This window comes from Parasteatoda tepidariorum, chromosome 7 (genome assembly GCF_982258835.1).
Source record: "Parasteatoda tepidariorum strain Cologne lab strain chromosome 7, Ptep-v5.0, whole genome shotgun sequence".
Taxonomy (NCBI): Eukaryota; Metazoa; Arthropoda; class Arachnida; order Araneae; family Theridiidae; genus Parasteatoda; species Parasteatoda tepidariorum.
In genome coordinates, this window is record NC_141761.1 from 72,922,843 (window position 1) to 72,950,336 (window position 27,494).

Genomic DNA, 27,494 nt, shown 5'->3' on the forward strand with positions numbered 1-27,494 from the left:
TATTCTGCATTAATATGTAATAACTGTTACATCTGTAGAGATTTTTATGTGAAGAAAAAATTCATACGCACAAAAATAACCATAATAATATTAATAATATATTAGTAATAGTATTGATAATAATAATAATAATGGTAATACAATAATAATAATAATGTTAATAATACAATAATAATAGTTATGTTAATAAAACAAAAATGATAATAATACAATAATAATAATAATTAGCCGAAAATTACAATATATAATATTGAGCATAATAAACAACCTAATAGAAAATATTATTGTAATCAAGTGGAGACCTTAACTGATTTTTGGAACAAAACAAAAAAACAGGATGTAGAAAAAAGTAAGAATTAAATTCTTTCAAATAGCATTTTGGAATAGTGTTTTAAAGGATAGATTATAACAATTGATGACCTTACAAAAACAATTCAGTGGGAATAGGTAATTGTTTTTTTTTTTTTTTAAGTGTTTAGGAGCATATTCACAATTGTTGGAGTATAGATTTTTCAAAAATCGAAATCTTCCTTTCCGATTAATATAAATGTAATTTTATGCATTCGAATTAAAATGTTTGCCAGATATGCTTACTATAGAAACACATTTTTTTATTAAACAGTTTCTCATAAAAAACTTAAGGAAAAAATTTAAAAACATATTTTTCCAGAACAAACCGCCAACTAATTTTATGAGACATGAAATTTTGAAAGTGAACTCTTTCACTATTTATCGTAGCATACCATTACTCTTATTTTAATCGCCTGTGAAGTGAATCATTCCTGTAATAACAACTATTTCAAAGGTAACTTATACCATTTAACACCTTAAATACTGTACTTTAAAAAGGAAATTACTTTCCTATTAAGAACTTTCAACCAAAAACTTTTACTAAGGAATGTAGAAAATAGGCGGAGGAATGAAATATTTATTGCAAGATATCATTAAAGAAGCGTAAATGCATCATTAGTTTTTTTCCAAGTGAATGAGTTTTTTCACTTTAATTTTACTGATTTCTTCGGGAAAATCTGTTCGTCTTAGGTTAATGGTAATGGAAACAACGTTACCGTTAAAGTATAAAAGGCAACATTCAATGTAATATACTAAATCATTGAATAAAATTCATGCCTTTTTAATATACAGAATGCCTGTAAATATTTAAAAAAATTTCTATAAAATGATTAGATAATCTGGGAAATATTTAATTTTATAATTGGTGTTTTTTCTATAGTTTATAACAAGCGTTAAACAGCTCACTCATCTCTTTCGTGTTTACAACTATCAACGTACAACTCTTTTTTTTATTATAATTTTACAGTGTTGTGCATAATCTGGCATGTCTTTACAATTTAAAAACTCCTTGAAAAAGTGTTTTGCAATAACAGGACCCTATTTGGACAAATTCACAAAAGCAGGACCCTGGTTGAAAGAATGTGACTTAACGCTAATTATATATTCACAAATTACGAATAATTTTTTCACAATTTTACAAAAACGGACCTTTCACAAAATGTCTGGACAGACCCCTGCTTATGGTGTTTATTTTATACGCAATTACACAAAATATGTATACAAATATAGTGGTATATACTATTATAAAAACTTCAGGTGAAAGGAAGCATTTTCTAAAATAATTACATTTCAAAACAACATAAAACATTTTTAATTAAGAGCCTTTTATGCTTCCCACCAAAAATTTTATGGAAGGTGACATTTAATTACCAGTTGAATTAAAATGAATCAGATATGCATTCTTTTTTTAAAAAATGCACACAAACAAACAAAAGATTTATGAAAATAGATCATTTCAATCAGGGCCAGGGTCGGGCTAAAAAACAATGTTTTCCATTTAGGGCAATAACGATTCACTCACGATTGTGCTGTCATACGAATTAATAGCCTCACGACAGGGAAATTCCGAGATTTCATTATTTTCGTCATTTTTGCGCTTCCTAATATTAGATCATTTCCAAAAGTTTTCTTTACAGTTTCGCAATAATGAATTGTCTTTGTAAAGCTAATAATGATTCAAATATTTTAATCACTCTTTGCAGTTTGAATATTTACATTCAAAATAACTTTGATGCAATATAATTCTCACAAACTAAATTTTTAATTATGCAAGTGGTGACGAATAATATATCATTTTCGTTTTCATTTTTTGCAGTAAGAATTATTAAGCGATGACACATAATAATTAATGTTTTGCGTAAAGAATTGTAAATTAAAAGGAACAAATCTCGGCATTTATTCGATTATTTATGTTTGATGAGAAGTTATGTATTGTGTTTGCCTATATGAAAACTCTATCAACTATTCAGCTGTTAGATCCAAATATTCATATGAAAACAATATTAAAAGGTCGTTATTGAGAATATACAAAATGCATATAATTAGAATATTTAATGTGCTATTCAACACAAATGCCATATTTGTTATATTTGCATTACAAATGCCGTATCTGTATAAACTAAAACGATCCGGATGAGCATGGAATTACTAGTTTTTAAATGTGAATTCTTTATATATTCTTTATAGGGCGGGGCAAAAATTCTGGGACAAATTTATTGCATCATATTATAGAAGTTAACTAATTTCTTTTTAATTTGTGTGTTCATTTCTTTTTTGGTTCACCTTAATGATAAAATATTTTATAGTAGCAAATGATCTTCTATTTTAAGAGTTGTTTAATCAAGGAATAGGACAGTGTGAAATTGTTTGTTTACTCTGTACCCAGTCGTTGTACACAAAAGTTTGGACTCTCTCACAATTAAAGTGTCACTTCACCTATAAATCATCCTATATATTTGTTAGAAATATATTTTTTTAATTATAAAATTAATCCATACAATGCAGTAAGATGTCTTTTAGAAACCGAAATACCGTTCAATTTAATAGATAATGTGGGACTAATAATATCTCCATCCTGTATTATGATTACTTCTTCTTCAACACTGTTCAAATGTTCATTCTAAAATTATGGTAAAATGACTGGCAGTTGTATGTCCATCCGATTAACCATGAAGTTTAAGGCAAAGAACATTTTTTTCCTTTATGGTTTTGAAACCATTTACAAAAAGTATAGTTATAAAGCCATGAATACAAATCTATACAGTTTTTTAACCATTTACAACTAGCATTTTTCAAAAACGCGAAAAAAATACTTAACTAGACAAAAGAGCTCAGTTTTCCTTAAGATAAATGGGCATTGGAAAGTGCTGGTCACTGGAAATTCTTCATGTGTTAAAGGGAATGGAGGAAATATTGTGGCGTCAACACTAGGACTCGAACTACAGTTATCCCGGTCATGAGATTGACAGATAAGCCAGCTCAGCTATGATATGAACACAGTTATAAAGAACTAAGTAGCTTCATTAGGTGGTTCTAGTCGGTGCGATAAAATTCTGGTTGTTTAACCGTATTGGGTGATAGCAGTTAATAAACAGTTTTTCTCAAACTTAACAGTTTGATTACCATTTTATTTATGGTTATTTGACTGTTTTGATTAAATATGGTCAAATAACCATTCAATAAATTGTTATTTAACCATTTTTTCCGTAAAATTTCCAACAGTGTAACAAAGTTGTTCGGATATTACTGACTTGAAAAAGAAAAAAACATATGGTATGTAAAAAAGTACACACTCCTCTTTTGAAGACAAAGGTGTAAAAGATAATTGAAGGAGCTTCAACTCCCTGTATATTTTGTAAATAGTTTAATAAACGTTCATGGAATCTTCATTCTGCAGAAAAAGTATTAAAATTGATTTCTATAATCGATTAAAATTTAATTTGAACTTATTACCTAAATTGTGGGAACTTGAAGTAAATCGGATCCACGATTGTAAACATAATGGACATAATGGAATCAACACAAGCCATTACTTGCATTTTTGTCTACTTTCCTGTCTCGTATAATAAGTTATTTTATTTGTAAATAAACTTTATTAAAATATTACTAAAAAAATTATAAATCTTAAAATAAATTTATACCTTATTCTTTTTTCCTAATGTTACAGAAGAAATAGTGTTTAGCAGTTTATAAATCATTTACATCTAAGCGGTTAATCTTAAGGAAATTGTCTATTATTCGAGTAGCCCACCGAACTTCAGATTACCCAACCTAGCTGTAATGTCAAAGACGTGCCTTCCCGCTTAATCCTTGTAAGGACATAAACGTGATGTTGAAAACCGTGCCCATGACCACTATTCTAAATATTGACGACGCAGAAATCTAATCATATGAAAACATTTAATATTTTTAAATGCGATTAATAGAATTAACTGAATCAAAATATATTTCCTATTGTTCAAGTCATGGAAAACATTATTAGATTGCTATATTTCTCTAGATTAATCTTTTTCTTCTTCTTTTGAATAGCTTAAAATCCTTTGATATCATATCAATAACAGAGATGTAAGACGGATATACTTAATTAGTCTTTGTTGTCTCTGATAAAGTTTATTCAATTTGATAATACCATTATTTCTATGCAAGCAAATGAATGAAGTGTGTTAGTTGCATTAAAATAAAACATTTCAAGGTTCATCCAGAAATAATTTAAAGGCAAATTTAGATCTCATTTGGATATTTAACGTCTAGAAACAAGTGTACACTGTAAAAAATTTTGGATCAAATAACGTAAAAAGTACCGGCACTCATGATGCACGTGAAATTCATTTTTACATGCGGAACAAAAAATTTGATATCACGTAATTTTTACAGTAATAAATACAGTACAGTAATGATTATAATAAATATTGCAGTAAATATTATGGTAAAAGTAAATATTTTATTATATATATTTCATCATATATATATTTTATTATATACATTTTATTATATACATTTTATTATATATTTAATTATATATATTTTATTATATATATTTTATTGTGTATATTTTATTAATTAATAATTACTGTAATAAATATTACAGTAAAAATTCCGACTTAATATTTTACGGTAAAAATAAATTTTTACGGATTACGCATCCAAAGTGCCGGTACTTTATACTGTAATTTGATTAGGAATTTTTTACAGTGCAGATAAAAGAGAGCATTTATATTCAATTATGTTGATTACTATCGTATCACGTTGATTAACCATTTATTGAAAAATAATTGTAATATTGAATGGATTCATAAATATTTTACAAAAATATTAAATGAAAAAAATACTTAATAAACGTTAAAATAAAGCTAAACTAGGCTTTCGGGAGACGTATCCAGGAGGAAAAATACTGATGAAGTTAAAAGAAAGGTTGTGTCTTGGTGACGCGTAGTATGAGGAAAAAAACGAATAACTCTTTGACAACATTTAACCTAAACTGAATACTAATTATTTCACAGACTGAGAAATGAGTAATCCTATATAATAGTTTGTGTGTTATGCTTTATACGTACTAACTAAAGAGTGTTACCGATTAATTAAATGGCGAAATCAGGTGCAAAACTTACTTCCTTTGAATAAAAATGCTTGAGTTTTCTTATGAATCTGCATTTTTGTCTATTAAAATATAAGAAGTAAACACAATTTGACTAAACCAAGTTAATATTAAGCCAATTAAATTTTTTAATGAAAACTTAAAAAACGGTTATTAAATATTGCACTGATGATAATTTATGAAAATATTGTTATTCCCTTTTACTAGTTCAGAAGGTACAAATATTGAATAATTATTATTACATATTCATTCATCAAGAACACTATACTCAAAGAATAGAATTAAGATTAATTAGTGGTACACAGCGTTACGAAAAATTTAGAAAGGGTACACAAAAGTCATAAGTTTGGCCTTAGAGCATAGCATTAAAACCTTTTATTCGGTCTTAAATTTACTTTTCAGTTTTGTATTCTTTACTAAATGTGCAGTAATAAGAATTATAACTTTGAAACTAAGAATTTCCGCCAAATCGTTACCATATGAATGGAAAAATTATCAAATTAATGGTTTAAATATTGTAGAGTTTGGTTTTATTTTAACAGAATTATGTTTATATGCTATTTTTACCAGAAATGTCATTACCATACGTTACGGTAATTTTACCAATTTTTTTTTGTCCGTATAATATCGTTTTAACTAACTACAAACTCAATACGGTGCAAAATTTAAAATTTAAACACAAAACCATGCAATTTAATCATTCTATACCTTGCAATTTAAGACTTTTATTAAGTGATATTTTGGTTTTATATGAAAGGAAACGGGGATCACTTTAGTACCTTTATAAGATTGCTGCTAATTCACATGGAATTGTCCTTTTAAATACCGATATTTGGTTCATCGTTCAGAGAGTGTACGCACTATAGATGTACTATACTATAGATGTACTATAAATAGTACTATAGATGTTCCATAGAGAGAGTACTATAGATGTATAATATAGTGATTATAACGTAAATTATAAGTACAGATAAACATATTGGAAACTTTATTCCAATTTTCTATTTCAATATTTATACCACTGATCTCATTGATGTATAAATTTATATTTAAACTTAACAATGACTTTTCTGTTTTTCCAAGATATTATGAAAAACAATCTACAGTTTTAACCATAAACGTACCTCAATTAATACAACTAAAAATTAAAACAATGCTATTGTATTCAAAAAATGATTGTTTAAACTCATTTTATTGCTTGATCAGAACATAACAGAATGTCATAAAATGCCTCTCTTTTTTAATTAATAAGCCCGTATATTTCAATTTGGTTTTCGTTAGCTTAAAATTTTGGCAAAAAAAAATTTATAACTATATATATGTATATTATAGGTAAATTTAATTTATTTCAAACACATTAAAATATAGTTTTTAATTAAGAAAAACAACTGAACCTTAAAGTTCTCTTAACTGAAACCTTAAAGTTAACAAACATTTAAAAAGCATTAGACAATGTACGATTAATTTGGATTCCGTTGAATGAAATACTTTGATAATAAATATTAGGACTACATAATTCAAATTAAATATTCTAGGCTTAAAATATTATGTAAGCTAAATTTTTTAGCTCATTTGAAATTCATTAAGTTCACACAGACAAACAATTAGTGCCTCCATGATTAACGAGAAAATTTTTTATTCATTTCAACTAAAAATTCCAATTTCACAAATTTTTCAAAGATTTACTTGGCACAGAGTGAAATATGGTCACTGAAGTAATTGTAATTCGACTTAATTTTACCCAAATAGCACTTTTTGACAATTGTTTTTCAAATACACGTTAAAGTCCCATAGATATTACTACCTCCATGATTAACGAATTTTTTTTTACTCATTTCAACTATAAATTCAAATTTCACAACAATTTTTTAAAAAAAACAATGCACAATGTGCGATTCTTTTTATTTCTATGACCGAAACGTGAAGGTAAGAAAGGCCAACATCGGTTAGCACACCCTTAAAGGCTATTCATTCTTAATTCATCAAGTGCACACTGCCACAGTACATTCCTTGCATTATACACATGTTTTATGCACATAAAACTTTTATCTCTACAATGGAAGGAAATGGTGCTTTTTTTTCTCCCAGTATTTATTCCATTCATCCCTTTCAAACCTCAAAAAATAAAAATTTTACCGCAGGCATATTTTATCACACGCCTTTTTATTTTATTCGAAGCGCCACCTACACGTGAATAACGAAAGAGGTTAAAAAAGAAAAACGACCTTGGAAGGCTGCATCAGGCCAGGTAAGCGCGGGAACTCTGAGAATTACTCGAACCTGAAAAGGATCTTCCAGTTCGCCATTTCTAGTTTTTTCTTTAAAAAAAAAATGGTAAGATGAAAAACGGATTAAATTGCACGTCATAGCTTTTGGGAACTGCTTACGCAGCCTAACAACTTTTTCTTAACTTCACTGGGTAATTGACCAGATAAGCTATTCTTTTAAGAATACGCTGATAAAAAAAAACGGAGCAGTAAAGTTGTTGTTAGTTCCGATTCTTAGAATAATAAAACACCGAAAATAAAAAAAATATTTGAAAAAAAAAAATAAATATCATTTACTCTTTTTACTATGAACTCCTTATTATAGAGAGAAAATAAATATAGTGCTGAAATAGCTTGAACATAACCTAAAATGTTATTTATGTAGCAATATGCGTATTTATGCTGTATCAATGCCTCTCCCTCCCAAATCATATTTCACTTAGGGTATTTACAAAATTTTTGACTTTTATATCTTTATTACAGGAGCAACGTAAGACAAGAGGTGAGGCCATATCATACGGTAATATCTACCAAACGAGGAATGAATGCACCGTATAATTCGAGATTCGAGTACTTTATATAGGGTGTTTAAAAAATAATGGACAAAAGTGGCAGGTACATCGTAACGTTTGAGAATTGCATAGTACCCCGTAGTTGGAAATGAACGCTGTTAGAGATGCTTCCTCTTTATGTACTAATCCGGAACCTTGTTTAAACCTAATCCGGTACTTTTATTTATTTAAATAATATTAATTTTGAATAATTTATGTGTTTTGTTACTGTTAATGTCGAAAATTGAATTAGCAAAATAGGAAAATTAAATAGACAATATTAAGTGCCAACTAGCTGCGGTGGCTCATGGTATAAAGCGTTTGCCTTCCAATGAGGTGCCCCAAGTTCGAATCTCAGCGATGGCTGATTGTTACGAATTCTGCCCCCTACACGCACCAACCACAGTGCTAACATAAAATAACCTCAGTGGTAGACGGATCATGGCTTAGAATCCTATCGCTGTCGGACTAACTGTAGGAGGTTTTCGTGGTTTTCCTCCCCTTGAAACGCATACGTGAGTTAGTTTTATCAATAAGTCCTCCATTAAGGCTACTTTGTTCCAATACTTGATCCAGCAGTTTCCTTGTCTTTTGGGTCGAATTTTAAATTACAAGGCCATGGAGTTGAGCATTGATAGTTGTAAACTTAGAATTGCATTAGTGGTTTAATGACGATTTTAAAAAGATAAAATAGGTTCAGAAATTATGAAATTACGCATCGTAATTTAATCGCAACTAACATAAGATTATTTTTTAATTTAAGTACCAAAATATTTATATTTAAAGTAAGTTAGTTTTTATATATTGACTTAAGCGAATGATTATCCATGTTAGGGAGTTATTGTTAGGCAAGTAACAATGTTAGGAAACGTTAGATGTATGTTTAGTAACTTTTATTACTATGAGGGCCGTTAGTTTTTCATTTAATATACTAAATGATATCATCTTATACAATAGTGATAGATGTACCATTAATTTAATGTTTTCGACCGCCATTTAGTATTTAAGGAGTTTGAGTGAATTAGTGAGTTTCATAATTTTCAACTAACATAACAGCAATTATTTTTTTATCTAGTTTACCGAATGATACCCTATAATGGTTCTTGTTACAACGAGTGCATAAAGACACGAGGCAAGATGAGGAATTGAAAAAATAATGGAATAAATAATAATTTATAAATTCGGAATTACTAGGAGTAAAAAATAATTTCCGAAATTTTAATAGAAAAATGAGATAAAGTAACAATAAAAAACATACAGTTGGAATAGGATAAACTACTTTGTGTGTTAATATAAAATTTTAATCATAAAAGCGTATAAGATTGCAAAAAATCAAAGATTAAAAATCTTTTTAATAAAAAGTTTAATTTTAATAAACAATTTAAATATATCATAATGAATATACGAAACCACTGAATGACGTTTAAAATATGATAAAGACATAACGCTCTTGAATTTATTGCTTATATTTGAAGATGTTTCACAAATATAAAAATTTATTACATAAATTATAAATATAAAAATTTATGAAACACGTTTTTTTTTTAGATTTATCAGTGTTGTTTGAATTATTAATAAGATATGCACATAGAAAAATAAGTTTCAAAATATATGTCTGCAATTAAAAATTTAAATGATAATCATAGATTAACTATTTTTGTCATATTTTTAACAGCCATAAAAAGAATTATTTAGATGCGTTTTAGAATTATTACTAAAACATGTAAAAAAATAAGCGTGTTTCAAAATATAAGTGTATAAAATAAGATGTGCGACGATCATCATCGACTAGTTACTTTAACGAAAATAATATTTTTTTATTGTAAAACACAGCAGATGTTTCGGTAAATCTTGCAATCAATATTGCTTAGAGAAAAAAAAACATATTAAAAACGATCTAATAGAACTCATAAGTTCAAATAACTAGGAATAATGACTCACGAAAAAAATTGAGTAACATCTCTCGCACGAATATACGTGAAGTGTACCAATTAGTTCCGAAAGTTATATCATAATTGAAAAAAATTTAAGTTACAATAGTGGTCATGTGACCGCGGTGTATTCGACCAGAAAAAAAACTGGTAAACAATATCATGTTGCTATGGCCACGACTGGGACAACGCACGCGCAGATCTCAAGGCTGTATGGTGACCTTAGTCGAACGTTCGTAATATAGCTATTATTTACCATTTATTATTTATTGTCATTTTAATGGAGGAACAAAATATCATAGATTAAGTTACATCCGTTTGGAGCATAAGAAGTGTTGGTCACTAAGCACAGGTATCATGTCAAATAATGAAGGATGTGTTAGGCAATTTAATACTGTATTAAAAAAAGGCAATGCAATGTTATGATGATCTTTTTTTTGTTTTGTTTGGCGAGTTTTTTTAGGAAGTCACTGATGAATAGAGAGAGATTATATTGCAGGTGATGTGAATAATGCTGTAAACAACCCCGGTTAATTTCGAATTATTCATGCAAATCGTATAAGTGTAATACAGTAGATGTGATAGAACGATAATGATGGAATGTTAATGAAAGCAAATGATTTGAAAAACATGTGCTTTTTATAGCCGCCGTATCTCGCCCAAATATTATTTTGCCTGCATATTCCATTACTTTATGCTATTCAAAGTAGAGCATTCATTTTTTTTAATAACATTTTTGTTTTTAAACTTTATGTTTACCGCTTCGCTAGTGGTAGAAATGTATTTAAGCTATTAGCTGTAAAATGAAATAAAATAAACCTAACAAACACCTTATGTTTTTAGATTATATATTAAAATTATTTTCGGTGGAATGTATTAGTTTTCGATGCACTGATTTTCACGAATTAAATCAGTGTTTATATTCTACTAATAATGGGTTCACTGATAAGCACGGAATATCCAATTAGGTGAGCTAAAAGATAAAATAAAAGATTTTAAAAAAATGCATTATTCTCGTCATCTGTAGTATTTTTAAAAAATAGTTTTCTGCTTTGATGTATTTCTTTTAATTCCATAACCGTTTGTGCTAGGGTCATGAAATTTAAACAATGGAGAGGATGATTTTAGCCGTTGGTGCTATAAATTTGAATTAGGTTAAACAATAAATAGTCCAAAGTTTGCTGGAGCGATAAGATATTACTAGATTAAAAGCTTCGTTCCCTTCAAAAATATACAAGTCGACATGTTCAAGAGCTCTAAAATGGGTGTCCATCACGTCTAGCAAGTCCTGAAAATGGGCACCTACTTTTAAGCTTTTAATAAAGTAATGGTTTAAACATTGTTAGAATCAAAACTGAAAACGATTCACCTTTTTTAATCGTTTAAAATAAAGCATCATTGTTGTTTTCTATCTTATAGTTCTCTTGAATCATAACCAAATTCCCTCCAAATTAGTATTTCTAAATTTATCTAACACCAACTGATTATTTTTTTATAGTTATGCTTTCGGGACCTATTTATTTAAGCCTAAATAATAAAAAATCTACGGTAATTGAAATGAAAAAGTTCACTTTATTTACCATAGATCAAATGCTTTAAACACACTTTTGTTTGTTGGCCGCAATCAAAAATCAATGGAATCTTTTTAGGTGCTATAATGCTTAAATGCCTAAAGATCAATTTCTATAAAACATACTTTTATACCCTTTTCATTATTTTGCATAAGTTAGGTCAAAATAAGTTAAAATAATATGTATACCTATTTATTAATTTATGGTTATGAAATACAGCACCGATGTCTATTTTTGCTTCAAAGGTAAAATCTTTTCTTCGAATTTGCACTTATTTGCTGTTATTCAGATATAGAAACAATTATTAATCAATGGAATTTCTTTAATTTAGAAGATAAATTTTTGTATATGAATGAAGAAATATTTTTTTTAAATTACTTCCTTGGATTTTTTATTTCAGTACAAATATAATTCCGATAATCTAACAGATATTTTAAAAACTGTTAAACTGTATTTTATAATTAAAAAAGACCAAAATATATTTTTGCTTATAATTAGAGCGTCAAAAAATATATAAAAGAGACACCGATGTCCCATCTGCGTCAAAGGGTTAATGGTTTGGACCAATAACGTTAAAATCACAGGGAAAAGACCTCAAGAAAGACTAAAACAAATGAAATTACTTTATCTGATTTAATTGTGTCAGTACTCTCAATTCCCCGCATGGTTGCTTTCATGTTGATAAATGCAAATTTATTGATTATTTACTTTTTTTTACCTAGCACAATGAGTATTCAACTAGTTTTTAATTTAAAAAAAAGCTTTTTTGTATCAAATATAAACTAGTTAAGTGTTAAAATAAATATGTTTTCCAACTTTCTATGTTTTAGTTTATTTCAAAATCATTATAATAGTTAAGACTATTAAAATAAAAACTCAACACTAATTAGATACGTGTTATGTACCGCATATCGTCTGTTATCAAACTATTCACGAATTTTTAACAGAACGTGTTGGTACGTGCTAATTGTGTAAGTTAGTGAAATATCGCAAATTAAATAAATATTTTATGTTCCTGATTCACCATCTTAACCTTCCTCGAGAGAAGCCAAAGATCCCACGCGAAAAACGTTAATTAAACATCTCGGTCAATCTAGTGAAAACGAGTCTTGAATTTTGTTTTCAACCCTGGGGGGTCACTGGTCATCCCATAGAACAAACGATGTCAACATCTGTAGAGGACGATACCTTGCGATGGGGCTATTACTGTTCCATTTCAACAAATATGATGCTTCAGGGGACAGAATGTCCTTATTTAGAACGTGTTTTTCCCTAAACATTTTCTCTTTTAAACAAGATGAACAACCATAAACATGACACTCATTTATAAAATACTTTCGGATTAACAGTCAAAACAAATAAAACGCAATTCATTCCAGGGTGTAAAAGGGTGCTCGTGACTAGATGGTGAAATAAAAACTGGGGCATCAGCAACTGAAAGTGAATGGATGACAAAATAATTTATATAAAAATTGGCGACAGGTGAAATTGAGAGAAAGCTTTCATTTCCGTGAAATGTAGTGAGCGGGATTTAATTTGAGTTTTATTTATTAATTTTTTTTATTAACTTCCTTCGTTGTTGAACTGGATTCAAATGGACTGGGTGCATTACAAAATGGTTCAATGTGGAATGGTGCAAAAAATAAAAAGGGCATAAATAATAAAAATCAAATTAAATGATTGCAAACAATAAAAACAAACAAATATGATGGTGGAATTTTGATAGATTATATATTATATACTATAAATTATGTACTATATACGTAATTGACCAGAATTATTTAGAATAATTACAGTGTCCTCTGTTGGTCAGGTAGAAATTCCAGCAGGGTGTCGAAGGTGCCAAATTTTTTAAGGGAAGGAAGTTAAATTATACCGTCCCTAGTAATATTCTTACCACATAACCCGTAAAGCATAATGCCTCATAATGAACATAAGCCCGTTAAGGTAAAAAATGTTCTTTACCGTAAGCATTGTGGTTAATTGGATGATCAGATTGCTGCCGGTAACTTTAACGAAATAGTGGCGATAGTTAATTCGTTACTTTGACGAAATGTTCGCTCGGAGCATATACCAACAAAAAGGTTTCGTCAAAAACGAAGAAAGTTTCGTGATATTTTAGTATCCCTTTTTTTACAGTAAATATAATCTCATGAAAATGAATCAGAAATGATACCGTTCCTAATGCTCCAAAGCAAATTCAGCTGCAAATGAAATTCAACGCAGGATTTAATGTTATTTTTTATTTGAAAGTTAATATAGCTTAATGTACTCTCTTAAAATGAAAGAGTTATTTCCCCTACTCAAAAATGAGTTAAATTTTTTTAACTCAACTTGAGTGAAATACATTCTTATTTGAGCGAAATTCTTGCTTTGCATTAACTCAAACTTGAGTGGTATTTATTAAGCAATATTTGAGTGCTTTTAGCTCAAACTTGAGTGATTTATTTGTTATTTAATTGTGTGCGAGATATAAGCTGGAATTTCTATCGTTTTATTTTAAAAAGCAAACCATAATAAATCTAAATAAAATTGTTATGTTCTGTGATCTAAATAGATTATGTCTTTTTTTTTATTTTACGTTTAATTTTTTTTTCTGGAGAATATGTCACTTAATATTTTGAATTAAGAAGAATTAAAACAACTTTTAGTTCACAGCGGTATTTCTGAAGAAGACGCTGTTTTACTTTTCAGTAAGTAGATATACTTTGTTGTTTTTATTTTGAAAATACTTTTATTTTGAATGTGTTATATACACATTCCATTTAAATTAGCTGTTTTTCAGCGTTTTTTAATAAAATATACTATTCTTTTAAATTATTTGTCAAAAAAATTTATTAAAATTGAAAGTGTTAAATGTGGATGATTATGAAATATTAAAAAAATTTGATTCCCTGCTAGAATCTTTGTCAAAGCATGTGGGAATATATTATATCTGATAAGAGTTTTAGAATTTTTTCAGATTTCATATTAAAGTTTTAACATTTTAGTTTAACATAATAAATTTATATCCATGTTTTAGTTTTTTTGATGTATAATTTTTATGCAAAGCATTTCTGGATAATTAATTTCATATCATTCTATACTTCTTTTATAAAAGATATTTACGAAATTATTGTTCATACAGTCTATAATTGCTGTTATTTAAATTACTTTCGATTAATAAAGTTGACTGTCTTTAATTTATGAAAGTTCACATCTGCAACATCCATTCATTCAAATCAGAATCTTCAGATGTTCAATGTATTTTATTATAAATATATCATTCAAAGAAAAAATGGAAAATATTATATTTAAAAAAAATTAAGCAGCATTTTGAATTTTTCTGTTTTTATCCTGTTTTTAGCTTTTATTTAATTGGAATTCAGAATTAATACTATCTTCTTATTTAATAAAGTATTTATCACATTATATAAACTATTTTTCCTTTGTTGTTAGCATAAAAGTTCTTACCACTTTTCTTCAAATTCAATTTTCGAGGCAAAATTGAAAATGCAGAATTAATATTTAATTAAAAGTACAATACTAATTAAAGTATTTGAAAATGCAAATAAATTAGAATTTCACAATAGTTATAGATTAATAGTAAAAAAATAGGAGCAAAATTGAAAGTAATATTTATTATGAGATATAGTTCCATTTGAATTTATATACCTATATCCCAGCTGAAAATAAACTGTAGTTATTCTACAGAACTGAAGTAATTTCGTAGTTTTTCTAGAGTTAACTGCAAATTTTCTGTAATGCAATCTTAACAGTAAAAACACTGCAGTTATTTTGCATTGCAGCTAATGCAAAGTAATTTCTCAATAATTTATTTCGAAAAAATTTTAGCTATTGTCTACAAAATTATAGTAGTTTAAGTGGGGTCACTTTAAAATCATAAATTTAGAAAAAACTGAAACTTTAAATCCGTGGTCATTCTGCAGTAAATTTAAAGTAACTATGCAGTCATTGTTTCAGAAGTATACTTTCTGATGAATCTGCAGAAAAACTGCAGTTACTTTGCATTGTTGTAAAATTGAAAGAGTTTGATGTCTTCAATCTTGCTTTCCTGGCTGGTATATTAAATTTTTATAATGTTTTTTCTTTTCGATTATGTATTAATTTCTTACAATTAGGTAAAAATTCTAAACATATACTATATTGATAACAGAAATAACGTACACTATCTATATTCATAATAGTTAAAATTCATAAAATACATACTTGATTTAATTGCAATTATTTATAATTCAGAAGCGATACAATTTAATTAGTTTAAAATATGCCTAAAATTAGGTATTTAAATATTTCTGTATTTTAGTAATTTTATTAAAAATGTCGTTTTCACTAATTTTTATTATTTATTTCTTTTTGACTTAAGGAAACTATGTTTGAGCAAAGTTTATGGTAAAAACAATATTAAAGTAAAGTCAAGTAGTTAATGTTAATCAGTTAATTTTTTTATTCGAATTCATACTAAGCTAGGATTATTGCAGAACAAAAATTATACTTATTTTTTTCTAATCAAAACAAATATCTAGTTTGGATTTTAAACAAATTTATATCAAAAGAGTTTGCAAAATTGATTTTGAAAAAGGGTATTTAATCCAAATTTTTTAGCTTTTAACATCCTCTTCAAAAATTTATTAATTTCACTTAGTTTCAGAAATTTGTCTTAAAAAATTTTTGGCAATTTAAAACAATATACCTTTTTTATTGCTTGAAAATAAAGCTTTATAAATTAAACGAATAAATTTGTTCGAAAAAAAATGACTCTTAGTATTTTCAATTGAACCTAAATGAGCATAATATTTATAAAACTGCTTACTTTAAAAATTCGTTTCGAGCTCCTTACTTTTAAAAATTAAACTTCAAAGAAAAATGACGTAACTTAGGGGAAAGAAAAAAAAACTCAAATCTTCAGTGGTTAGGATTTTTGTCATAAAAAAAAAACCTCTTAAGTAATAACTCATTTAATTGTTGTTTTACCGTATACAATCAAAATAATTGGATAACCACAAAATACTGCTATTCAAACTGCTAACTCTGAAAATATTTTTTAACTGTGTTTTCACCTTATTTGATTTAACAAATAAAAACTTTATCCTCGCCAACAAGACCCAGCTCATGAAACTAATTAGTTCTTTGTAACCGTCTTGTCATAGGACTGCAGCCGAGATGGTTAATCGGTCAATCTCACGACAGACGGGAAGCCAGTTCGAATCCCAGCCAGAGTCGATATGCTCACAGCAAAAACTTTCACCTGTACTATATTATCTAATTCGATATTTCAATTCAACAAACGTTAAGATAAAAAAAATTCCTATCTAAGGCTTTCTCTATCAAAAGGAATTTTTTTGAAACGGAAACTATAGTATTTTTTATCGCTTACGATAGATGGCACCACTAAATACGAAAATTTCGAATATTAACAATAAAAATTTTGACTGCAAATTACAAACTGAAATACTGAAAATCACTCAAACACGAGCGAAAATAACTCAAGTTTAAGTGAAATTTTTTTCACTCAAATTGAGCTATTTCCATATAACTCTTTCACTTGAGTGATTTTAACTCAAGATGAGAAGGCCGGTTTTTTCTAGATGAAAGAGTTAAATATCACTCAAGTGGAGTTATTTTCACTCGTTCATTTTAAGAGAGTAGAATTAATAGGAAACAGTGTATGCATTTATATATTTATTTTCAGGAACTAATTAGAATTTTCCATTTGAATTGAATACTACCAGCAATTGTTTTTGGAAAGAGATAAGATAGCTAAACTAACACGAATTAATCACGTAATTATAAATTGCGTAATAGCTATTAAAATATTTTTATAAATTTTCTAGTTCCCTTTAAAAATATACATTTTCAAAACAATATTCATTTACTTAAACACCTTTTAAATGTATTTTAGTTACAATATAGATAAGATTTGTAAATGTTATATCAACAATGTCATGTATGGAATCGATATTGAATTGGTGGTTGATATCAGAAATAAAAAATACAAAAAGTGCAAATATTTTCATTTAATTTAATAAAAGCAATATATTAAAATTCGTATTTGACACACATAACTCTTGGAAATACAATGCCTAATTATTTTTTTTTTCATTTTTCGAATTAAAATTTAAATTTTTTTTTTTAATTTGAAAAGCAAACTTGTTTTACAATAAATTGGCAAAAAACAGATTTATGTTAAATGCAACACAAATTATTCAAAAGATTTGAAAAATGAAATAATTCAAAAGTCTTTAAGCATTTTTAAAAAGAACATCCCATTATGTGTGACCTGATTTCAAACAATAAAAAAATTTCCATTTATAATATTTAATTTATTCTTTTTAAGTCCTCCATTTATAATATTTAATAATTAATATTTCGCAATTGAAAATCTAAACCATTTATTTCTTATAATTTTTCTTTTGCACTAAGCACTATTTCCGCATCTATTACCTAAAGTAAATTAAATTTTGATATATTTAATTTACATCCTGTGCTTCTTTTATTTAATTAACAACTACTTTATTATTATTCTATTTGGTTTATCCTAAATCATATCTTACAAAAGAAATTTATTACATATTAAAATTATTAAAAAAATATGTTTAAACTAGAGTAAATGTTTTTAAACTCAAATGTTTTTTATGTCTTTTTATTTATATTTTTAAAAGTTCAAATTTTGAATTTGGATTTTAATATTCAGAAAACAAATTGTAATGGAATCAAAATTATTTTTTAAGAAAAAAAAAACAGGTATAGAGAACTAATATTTTAAATTTACGGCAGTTACAATAGAGCGATAAAATATGGATTAATAATAACTACTTAAGTTTAAAATGCAGTTTTAAGTATTTTCACAAAATTTACAGATCACAAGAGGTAGATTCCAAACGACTTCTTATTCAATTGTATTAAGATGAAGAATCATTTAATTTTATTTTTTCTCATTCAAGGTTTTAACAAAAATTATGCAATATTTTAAAATCAAATTTATTGCCATCATACGCAAAATCCATTTTTGTCGTAAAATATTATACCACAATTTTTACAGTCAACATTATTAAACACATTATTAGAGTGATACAGAGATTTTACAGTAACTACTTACGTAAAAATTACGGTTTATTAGATTTTTTTGTTCCTAACCATCCGGCAAAAAATTTATTTTATCCATTTGTTCCGGAATTTTTTTACAGTGTAAACGTATGCGTTTGATACAGATTTATTTATCTTACGTTAAATATAACATTTGATAAGTAAATATCATCAGTAGACTACGTTACCCGTTGCTTCTAACGTAACCTGTGTACCGCGTCAAAGGCTTAAATGATTAAAATGGTTAGAGTATACGTAGTAATCCGTTGAGAGACCAAAGATCAAGTCATAAGACAGAATACCTATTTTAATTTTATTAATAAATAAAGTGTGTTTTTTATTATTTGTTTGAAATTCTCCTTATTGTCTGTATAGATTCAGTTGGTAAAAAAAAACAAGAGTGTGTTTTTTTTAATTAAATTTTATCACACCGTAAAAAATCAGGTAAAATTACAGTATTGTATGGCAGTGACATTTCCGGAAAAAAATAATTTTGCTTAATAAAATCAAAATATATGGTGTTTAAACTGGCCGCTTACCGGAAATTCTGATTTTCAAAATTATAGTTCTTATTACAACACATTTAGTAGAAAATACAAAATTGAAAAAGTAAATACCGAATAAATGATTTTCACGCCATGTTCTAAGCTATCCTAGTAAAAGTACAAAATTTTACCACATTTACAAAATTTTATCACTTTTTATAAGACCAATTTTATTGTCAATTTGACCAAAATCATTAGCAAAGAGCTTCAGTAAAAGTTACCAAGCCTTTTTGCGTTCTCATAGAGCCAGAAATACAGTAAATTTTACCCTATTCTGGTAGTTTGCAACATAATTTTCTTCTCATTGCTGAATAATAAACAATTGTGAACTAATTAGCAACTTATATTTACGCCGTAGAACATTTACTTAGTTTGTAGTTTAACATTGCACACGAGTGTAAAATTGTCTTGAATTCATTCTTTAAGACCAGTAATAAAATAAAAAAAATTTTTAACATCAAACAAAAAATCAAAAATTAAGTTGTTACTTTCTAGAAGAATTTTTAATCCTGTAAAATTTATTTATTTCTACAAATGTACACAATAAGGACAAATGTCCTAATAATTACTGTACTTTTATCATTCCTTCCTTGAAAGCTTTACAGAGATATATATTTACTGAATCTAAATACATCAGCATGTGGTGAACTTTGGTTGCTTTATATTTAAATTGCTCTCTCATGTTTTATGGTCAGGGATTGAAAGAGAAAATGGTCATTTTCAGTTTCAAAGGGATCGTTTGGAATTACATACTCTATAATATAAAATGAAATTACAAGGTCCGACCAGTATATAAAGTGCCAAACGACTCATCAGGAGTTTATTCTTAGAAGAGAAAGCCGAATGGTTCTTAAGAAGAGAAGGCCATAGACCCTTAATGTTTACGGATATGAAATATTTAAGTTATACTCAGAGCAGTTTTAAAGGGGTTATCAAACTGCTGATATCTAAATAGAAATACGTGGTAATGCAATGATGTTAAATAAAAAATTGACGAGAGTTGGTAGTGAATTTACGAATTACGTATAAAGTTGTTTTTAGGATACTAAATATGCATTATAAATATTGAGTTTTATTTGTAAACAATTAAAAAGCCTGCACTTTTAGTAATTTCGAAATTAACTATTATTATTAGAATTTTTTTAAAATTTTAATAAGGAAACAAGTTGGGCCTTATGCCTTTCAATTTTATACTTCGTTGAACTTGATATACTGTGGTTCAAATTGAACGACAATTCAGTTTAATTTAGCCCTCTCCCCTTAGAGCTTCAACAAATTTGCTCGGTATTAAGGTTCGATCACCGATATTATGGTTTGAAAAAGTACTTAAGTATTTATTGGCACTAAAGCAAGTAAGGCATTATTTCAGTAATAGTTTTGTCGCAAAATAAGCACGTAAATTCTTAATATACATAAATATTATTAAAAATTCATTTGAATTTCATTGAATATATGAATATAGCACCGTATTTTATGGATCTATTAAATACCAAAATCATTACCAAAGTGCTTTGATGCAAATCAACGAGCTCTTTGGCGTTTCCATAGAGTCAGAAACACGGTAAATTTTATCTTATTCTTTTAGTTTTAACCATACATGTTTTTCAGTTTACATACTGTAATTAATGACAATAAGTTAAAATTTGTACTGTAAGTGATAAATTTGTCCCTAATAAATAATAATGTATCGAAATTTAAAAACTTCAGGGATAGAAATGATAATCCGAGAGAACAATTGCTTTACGTCATTTCGATCACCAAGTAAAAACACAATATCAAATGTGACGTGGAAAATTCGATCAATAAAAATCTATTTCTAGTTCACTTTCTCCATGGTTTCAATGATTCTTACTTTCGTTTATTACTTATTACATGTATAAATATGAAACCGCGAGGAGGGTTGAATGATCTTTATTACCTGCATTAACTATTAATGACAGCTTGGAGAAAATTAATGTTAATGTTTAAACCAGCAGTTCCCAAATGGTGTTCTGCGGAACCTTAGGGTTCCGGGAGAAGTTCTCAGGGGTTCCGTGAGTTAGATTTTTTTTAAATCAATTATGATTTTTGAGTCCCCTTAACTATATTTTATCCAACAAATATACTATTATATATTTAATACTTTGGCTAGTTTAAGAAAATTATTTGAGTGAATTGCCAATGAAAAAAGAAGCATCGAAATTTAAATAAATATATATACTCTCTAATAACAATTAAAAGAAAATACGATACGAAAAGGAATTATGAAAAGAATAAGCATTTACAAATAATTGCAACAGTATTTATCATCAAATTTAACAATTCAAAATAAAATAACCAAATTCAAGTATAAAGAAAAAATTTTCTCTGAGAACCATTCACACATTTTATAACAAAATATATATTCAAAAACCATAATTCAGATTATTTTATTCAATTTCATCATAGGCATGCGACAAGATCTACTAAATTAGAAAACGCTGCAGTCCTGCGAATTAAGCTGTCTAACAAAAAAAATATATAATTTACGACTGTTCTTGATAAAACAATGAAAAATTTTCTTCTAAAGTAATTCGTAGTTTTTTTTCTTCTTTTTTTTTGTTACTTTATTAACAGTTGCGAATGAACTTTAAAATCGAAATTCGCCAAAAGAAGCTCAGTTATTTAGGGTTCTGTAACCAAAAAAAATGGAAACAATGAACTAGATTACTTACAAAAAGTGTTAAAATATATGCTCTTTTTTTTAAATAGCCATTTTAACGAACTTTTATTTAATGAACATTTCATCCTTGACACATAAAAAAAAGTTTATATTTAAAAAAAAAACTTAAACATTTCAAAAAACTAATAATGCATAAAAACTACTTAAACATCAAAACTAATAATTCATAAAAACTAATTGTCGAAGCTTGAAAAATACAGCAATCTATTATATTTAGTCGCATCGTGCACTTTAAAAAATTCCGGAACAAATTTCGATAAAAAGCACTCAGGGTGCCGGTACTTTTAACCGTAAAATTCATTTTTACTGGAACAAAAAATTTGATAATTTTTACAGTAATAGTTACTGTGAAATCACTAAATTACTCTGATTGAATAAATATTACTGCAAATATTAAGTTGTAATATTTTACGGTAAAATGGATTTTAAGGACGATACACCCTATGTGCCGGTACCGTAATTTGTTTCGTAATTTTTCACAATGTATAGCACAAATGCAAAAAAAAAATTTTATAATAATAATAATAATATATATATATATATTTAGCTACTCTAAATCCCATTATAACTCATAGCATTTTTAATAGAAACTCATAATTTTGTTAGCACTTAAAAAAATAAAAACTCTATGAGCGTTATACTTTAAAAAAAATTAATATTATTATTAATTCTGAAATTAAATCATTAAAATTTATAAACTTTTATTATTATAATTTTTATTTAGCTACTCTAAATCACTTTAGAACAGAAATTATTTTTGACATATACTAATTATTTCTATTAGAAAGAAGAAAAATTCTTAAAATCAACATGTTATTAAAAAATAAAAATACTATTTCGGATTAAAAAAAAAATCAGTGAATGAAATAAATAAATAAATTATACTATTTTGTTACCGAATCGTTAAAGTCACTGTTAGATAATATAAAAAAATGTCAAAAATAAATCAAAAAGTTCATTTATTATTAATTCTTTTTCTGGAAGATACTGAACAGCTGACAGAAAACTAAATTCCCTGAAATCTTAAAGATATGATGCAAAACAGATGACGTCACAGTAACCGAGGAAAAGAATGCAAACTACTGGGCCGGAACTAAAACAAAAGATAATTCCATCGCTATGACAAATATGCGAAACAATTCAAATAACTCGGTTAAAAAAAAGTCTATGACATACAATTATTTTTATAATTTTTTTTGGCAATTGTAATTTCTTTAAACAATTATTTTAATTTTTTTTTGTTCGAATCTAGGTAATTAAATTAAAAAATATATAAAAAGTACGAAATCATTAAATAAAAAAAAAAACAAGAACAGGTTACTTGAATATGAACATATATAAGTTTCCCAGATAATAAATATGCCAATTTAAAAAAAAAGGAAGAAAAAAAAATAAAAAAACAATTCGGTTAATTAATATTGAGAAATAACTGATTCTGGCAATCGTGTAGAATAGATAATATTGCGCCCATCTTTTCCAATTTTATGACAATGCAATCATCATTTAGAATCATTATCATTTTCCATAGTATCATTAATCCATAGAATCACAAATACATTAAATTTTAAGTTAATTTACGTTTTGCTTATGGAATAAGTACACTTAAAGTAGTAATTGAATAGTAAGTATTGGCGTAATTGCAGCATTTTTGGTAGCATTATTACTTCTAAGGTAACAACAATGGTAGATAAAAGCTCAAAATAAAAAATAAAAAACGTATCATACTTAGTTGGAACTATTTTTCATTGGAAGTCACTCACATACGCACATTATTATTCATTATGCAATAATAATTCAATTTTAAACTTCATTAATAATAAGCCAATAACAACATTAATTATTAATTTATCATTCAATCATTTAAAGTGATTATATTTAATCAAAAACTATTTCCCTAAGGATATACATGTATATATTTTTAATAATTAAAATTAATTATTTAAAAGCCATACTCACGTCGTTCAAATTATCACGTTGAAAGAACATTCATGCATCCTCAATATATTTATTAAATATAATCAACCTAAGTTTTTTTTTCCTTTCATTTAGAACAAACTAAATTACTATAAAATTTTAAAAAATGCAAGTAAATGTTTTTTTTTTAATTTTTTTCTCATAATAATATTTTAAGAAAATAAAAGCTTTTAACACAACAATACTTCTTGTTTATTTTAAAAAAATTAAATTTTTCACATCCTTTTATTATCTTGAATATATAACATTTTTTGACTATTTTCTAAGACTGCTTCGCCGAGTATCCATATTTTGATATTAGAAGAACAATTGTATAAAATTTCTTATTGATTAAAACATTTGATCAAAATAACAAAAAATACTTACGATTTCTTTACGTAAGCTATCCATTGCAAGATCAAAGCTTGATCTGCATTTTCTTAAAGGATATCCACCGAAGCTGTTATCACAATCTCTTGGTATTCCAATCGAATTTTCATTAGATATTTCATTCGTTTCATTTTCAGAATTGCTTTTCAGATCGTCATTATCTTTTTTCAGATCTGTCGGTGAATCAAATTCCTGAAAACTATCCTGCGGAACATCGCATATGCTCCATCTTTTTTGCATACTCGCAGTCCTCTCCAGTCGTTTCAAATAAAATTCTCTACATTTTCTGGCCACAGTGCCCCGAGCCGGACTACAGCGAGCAAATATTGGAGAAGGTAAAGGGGAAGGACCCCCTAACTCACTGTCACTACTCATAGTGTATCAATTTTGGTTACAGTTAAAACAAGAGCAAATTCATTTAAAAAAGAATCATAGCATTAAGAATAGTTTTCCAAATGATTTCCTAATATTTATTGTTTTTCACCAAGTAGATATTCCACAGACGATCTTTTAAAGATATTCTTTTTTTTACTCTAAAAGAAATCCATGTCACGCACTTCAATGTTTACCTTTCGAAGACACGAACCGAGTTCAAGAGAAAGAATATCTTTGCTGATCCTACAGATACCTGAGATGATGTTCGAATGAAAAGGATTACAACTCGGGAGAAATTCACGGGCAAAACAGACCGCGACCTGTCAAAAATGGGTTGCCGAGTGGATTGGTCGCCAACGTAAATAATCATCGCCAAATGTAACTTCGATTCTTTTATTTGTTATAACTGATTTTAGTAAACGTACAAATAGAATTGAGAGTCATGCCCTTAAATGCTTGACATTTCAAAGTTCGATTTTTATTTACTTTTTATTCAAGATTAGAAATAAACATTGTTTGATGAAATAATGAAAATTATTTATATTTCTCATTATCAAAACTGTACATAAATTCTAAACCAATTATGGAATATACCAAAGACACTAATAATCTTTTTACTACTGCTTCTTGCCTCGATTCATGTAAACGTTTTGTTTAGGTTAAAATATTTTTATGTAATTTTTACTGTGTTTATCATATGAAATTACACATTCTATTATTTAGTTTACATAAACTTACCTATATCACAAGTACAGTTGCTGTTCCGTTAGTTAATTTTTTTCCTCAGTAAGTTTTTTTGAATAAAATAAAACTTATCCTAACAGTTAGTTCTCTGAAATAAAAAAAAAATGATAGCTAATTTTGAAATAGCTAATGAATAGCTAGATAATTTTGAATAGCTAGATGATAGCTAATTTTGAAAATATTTTTCTTGTTGTAATTGGCAAGTCCTAAATTGGAACATATATATTTCATAAATTATAGAACAAATAATTAAATACTCAGCATTTATATTACCCCAATGTTTTTTATAACATTTTTGTAAATTATAGACAACTTTGAATAATTATTTGAAACAGAAAGAGATGGAAAACCAATTCTCTACTACTAATTATTATGCATTTAAATCAATATATAAAGCCATAAGAGGGGAGGGGGATAAAGAAAAACACGTTAGGCGCTGAGCCAGAAAAAAATTCGGCTGAAATTACCATACTGCAGGATAATGACATTTCTGATTAAAAAAAAGAACAGCATAATTTTGGTTAATGAAACTAAAATAAATTTTCCATTCATAGAGCAACCGTTTACCGGAAATTTTGGTTTTAAAAATGCTACACCACAGTTTTAGTAAAAACTGCAAAACTAAAAAAAAAAAATCCACCTAACTAAGTAAATGGTTTTTATGCCATGCATTCAAGTATCATGATAAAATTATAGAATTTTATCACATATTATGGAACCATATTTTATTGTTAATTATATCAATAGCATTACAAAAGTGTTTCGGTAAAAATTACCGAGCTCTTTGATGTTCCCATTAAGCCAGAAACATGAGAAATTTTACCATATTCTGGTAATTCTAACCGTACTTTTTTCACAGTGCATTAATACGTTTTTTATAATGAATTTTATAAAAAAATGTAATTTTTCGAAATAGTTTAGCTGAAAATAATTCATGCTAAGTGTAAAAAAAATCGAAAACTGAGCATGTCTCTTAAATTGAAAAGCATATTGCATATTTTAAATCATTGGACAATAATTTATTGATAGTTCAAGATACCATGAAGATTAAGGCCTAAATAATGTAGAATGCAAATTAAAGCTTTGTAACAGATGCCATTTCTTAGTATTTAAAATGGCATCGAAATTCTGGATTACATTTCAGCAAAGGCGTCGTACCTCATATTACACAACTAAGATCTTTGAGACTCATGAGTTCATAAGAAAATATATATCGAAAAAAAATTGCAACTGAATGAAAATTTTATTTGATTTTATTTTAAGAGAGATATTAAAAAGACAGAAATAAACCAGAAAAAAAGCATGTTTTCTGTTGGATATTTTTTTTAATCTAAAGTGCATTTATATGCGATTGGAAATGATGGAAAGAAGTGTAAAGTCAACAATTTTGGTAAATAGGATCCAGCAGGAATTTGAAGAGAAACAAAACATAAGTACTTTGAGAAAAAAAATTGTGTATGAATATTGGTTTGAAGTGATTTAGAAATTAAAGAAAATTTCGTACCTCATTCATATCAAACATTATCTTACGCTGAAAAAAATTCCGGATAAAACTCCATTTTTACTGGAATATGTTACGGAACCAAAAATCTAATGCACCGCAATTTTTATGGTAGTTATTACTGTAAAATCACTGTATCACTTTAATTAAAAAAATTTGCTGTAAAAATTACGGTTGAATATTTCACAGTGAAAATAGATTTTACAAATGAGGCACAAAAAGCGTCGATACTTTGCACCGCAATTTTTTGCATTGTTTATTGATTTGAAGTGATTTAGAAATTAAAGAAAAGTTAGTACCTCAATCATGTCAAAAACTATCTTACACTGCAGAAAATCTCGGATAAAATTCTCAAATTCCATTTTTACTGGAGCATGTTACGGAACAAACAATCTCATATACCATACTTTTTACGGTAATAATTATCGAAAAA

At 27.1% G+C, this 27,494-nt stretch overlaps 1 protein-coding gene across 1 annotated transcript in view; it reads right to left on the reverse strand.

Moving 5' to 3' along the window:
- LOC107455646 (uncharacterized) overlaps positions 1–25,126 on the reverse strand; it is a 101,569-nt gene extending 76,443 nt beyond the window's left edge. Inside the window, exon 1 of the mRNA XM_016073284.4 lies at positions 24,439–25,126. Coding sequence (XP_015928770.2) covers positions 24,439–24,816 — 378 coding nt within the window. The 5' untranslated portion in view covers positions 24,817–25,126. The remainder of the gene's footprint in view (positions 1–24,438) is intronic.
- Between the last annotated feature and the right edge of the window lie 2,368 nt (positions 25,127–27,494).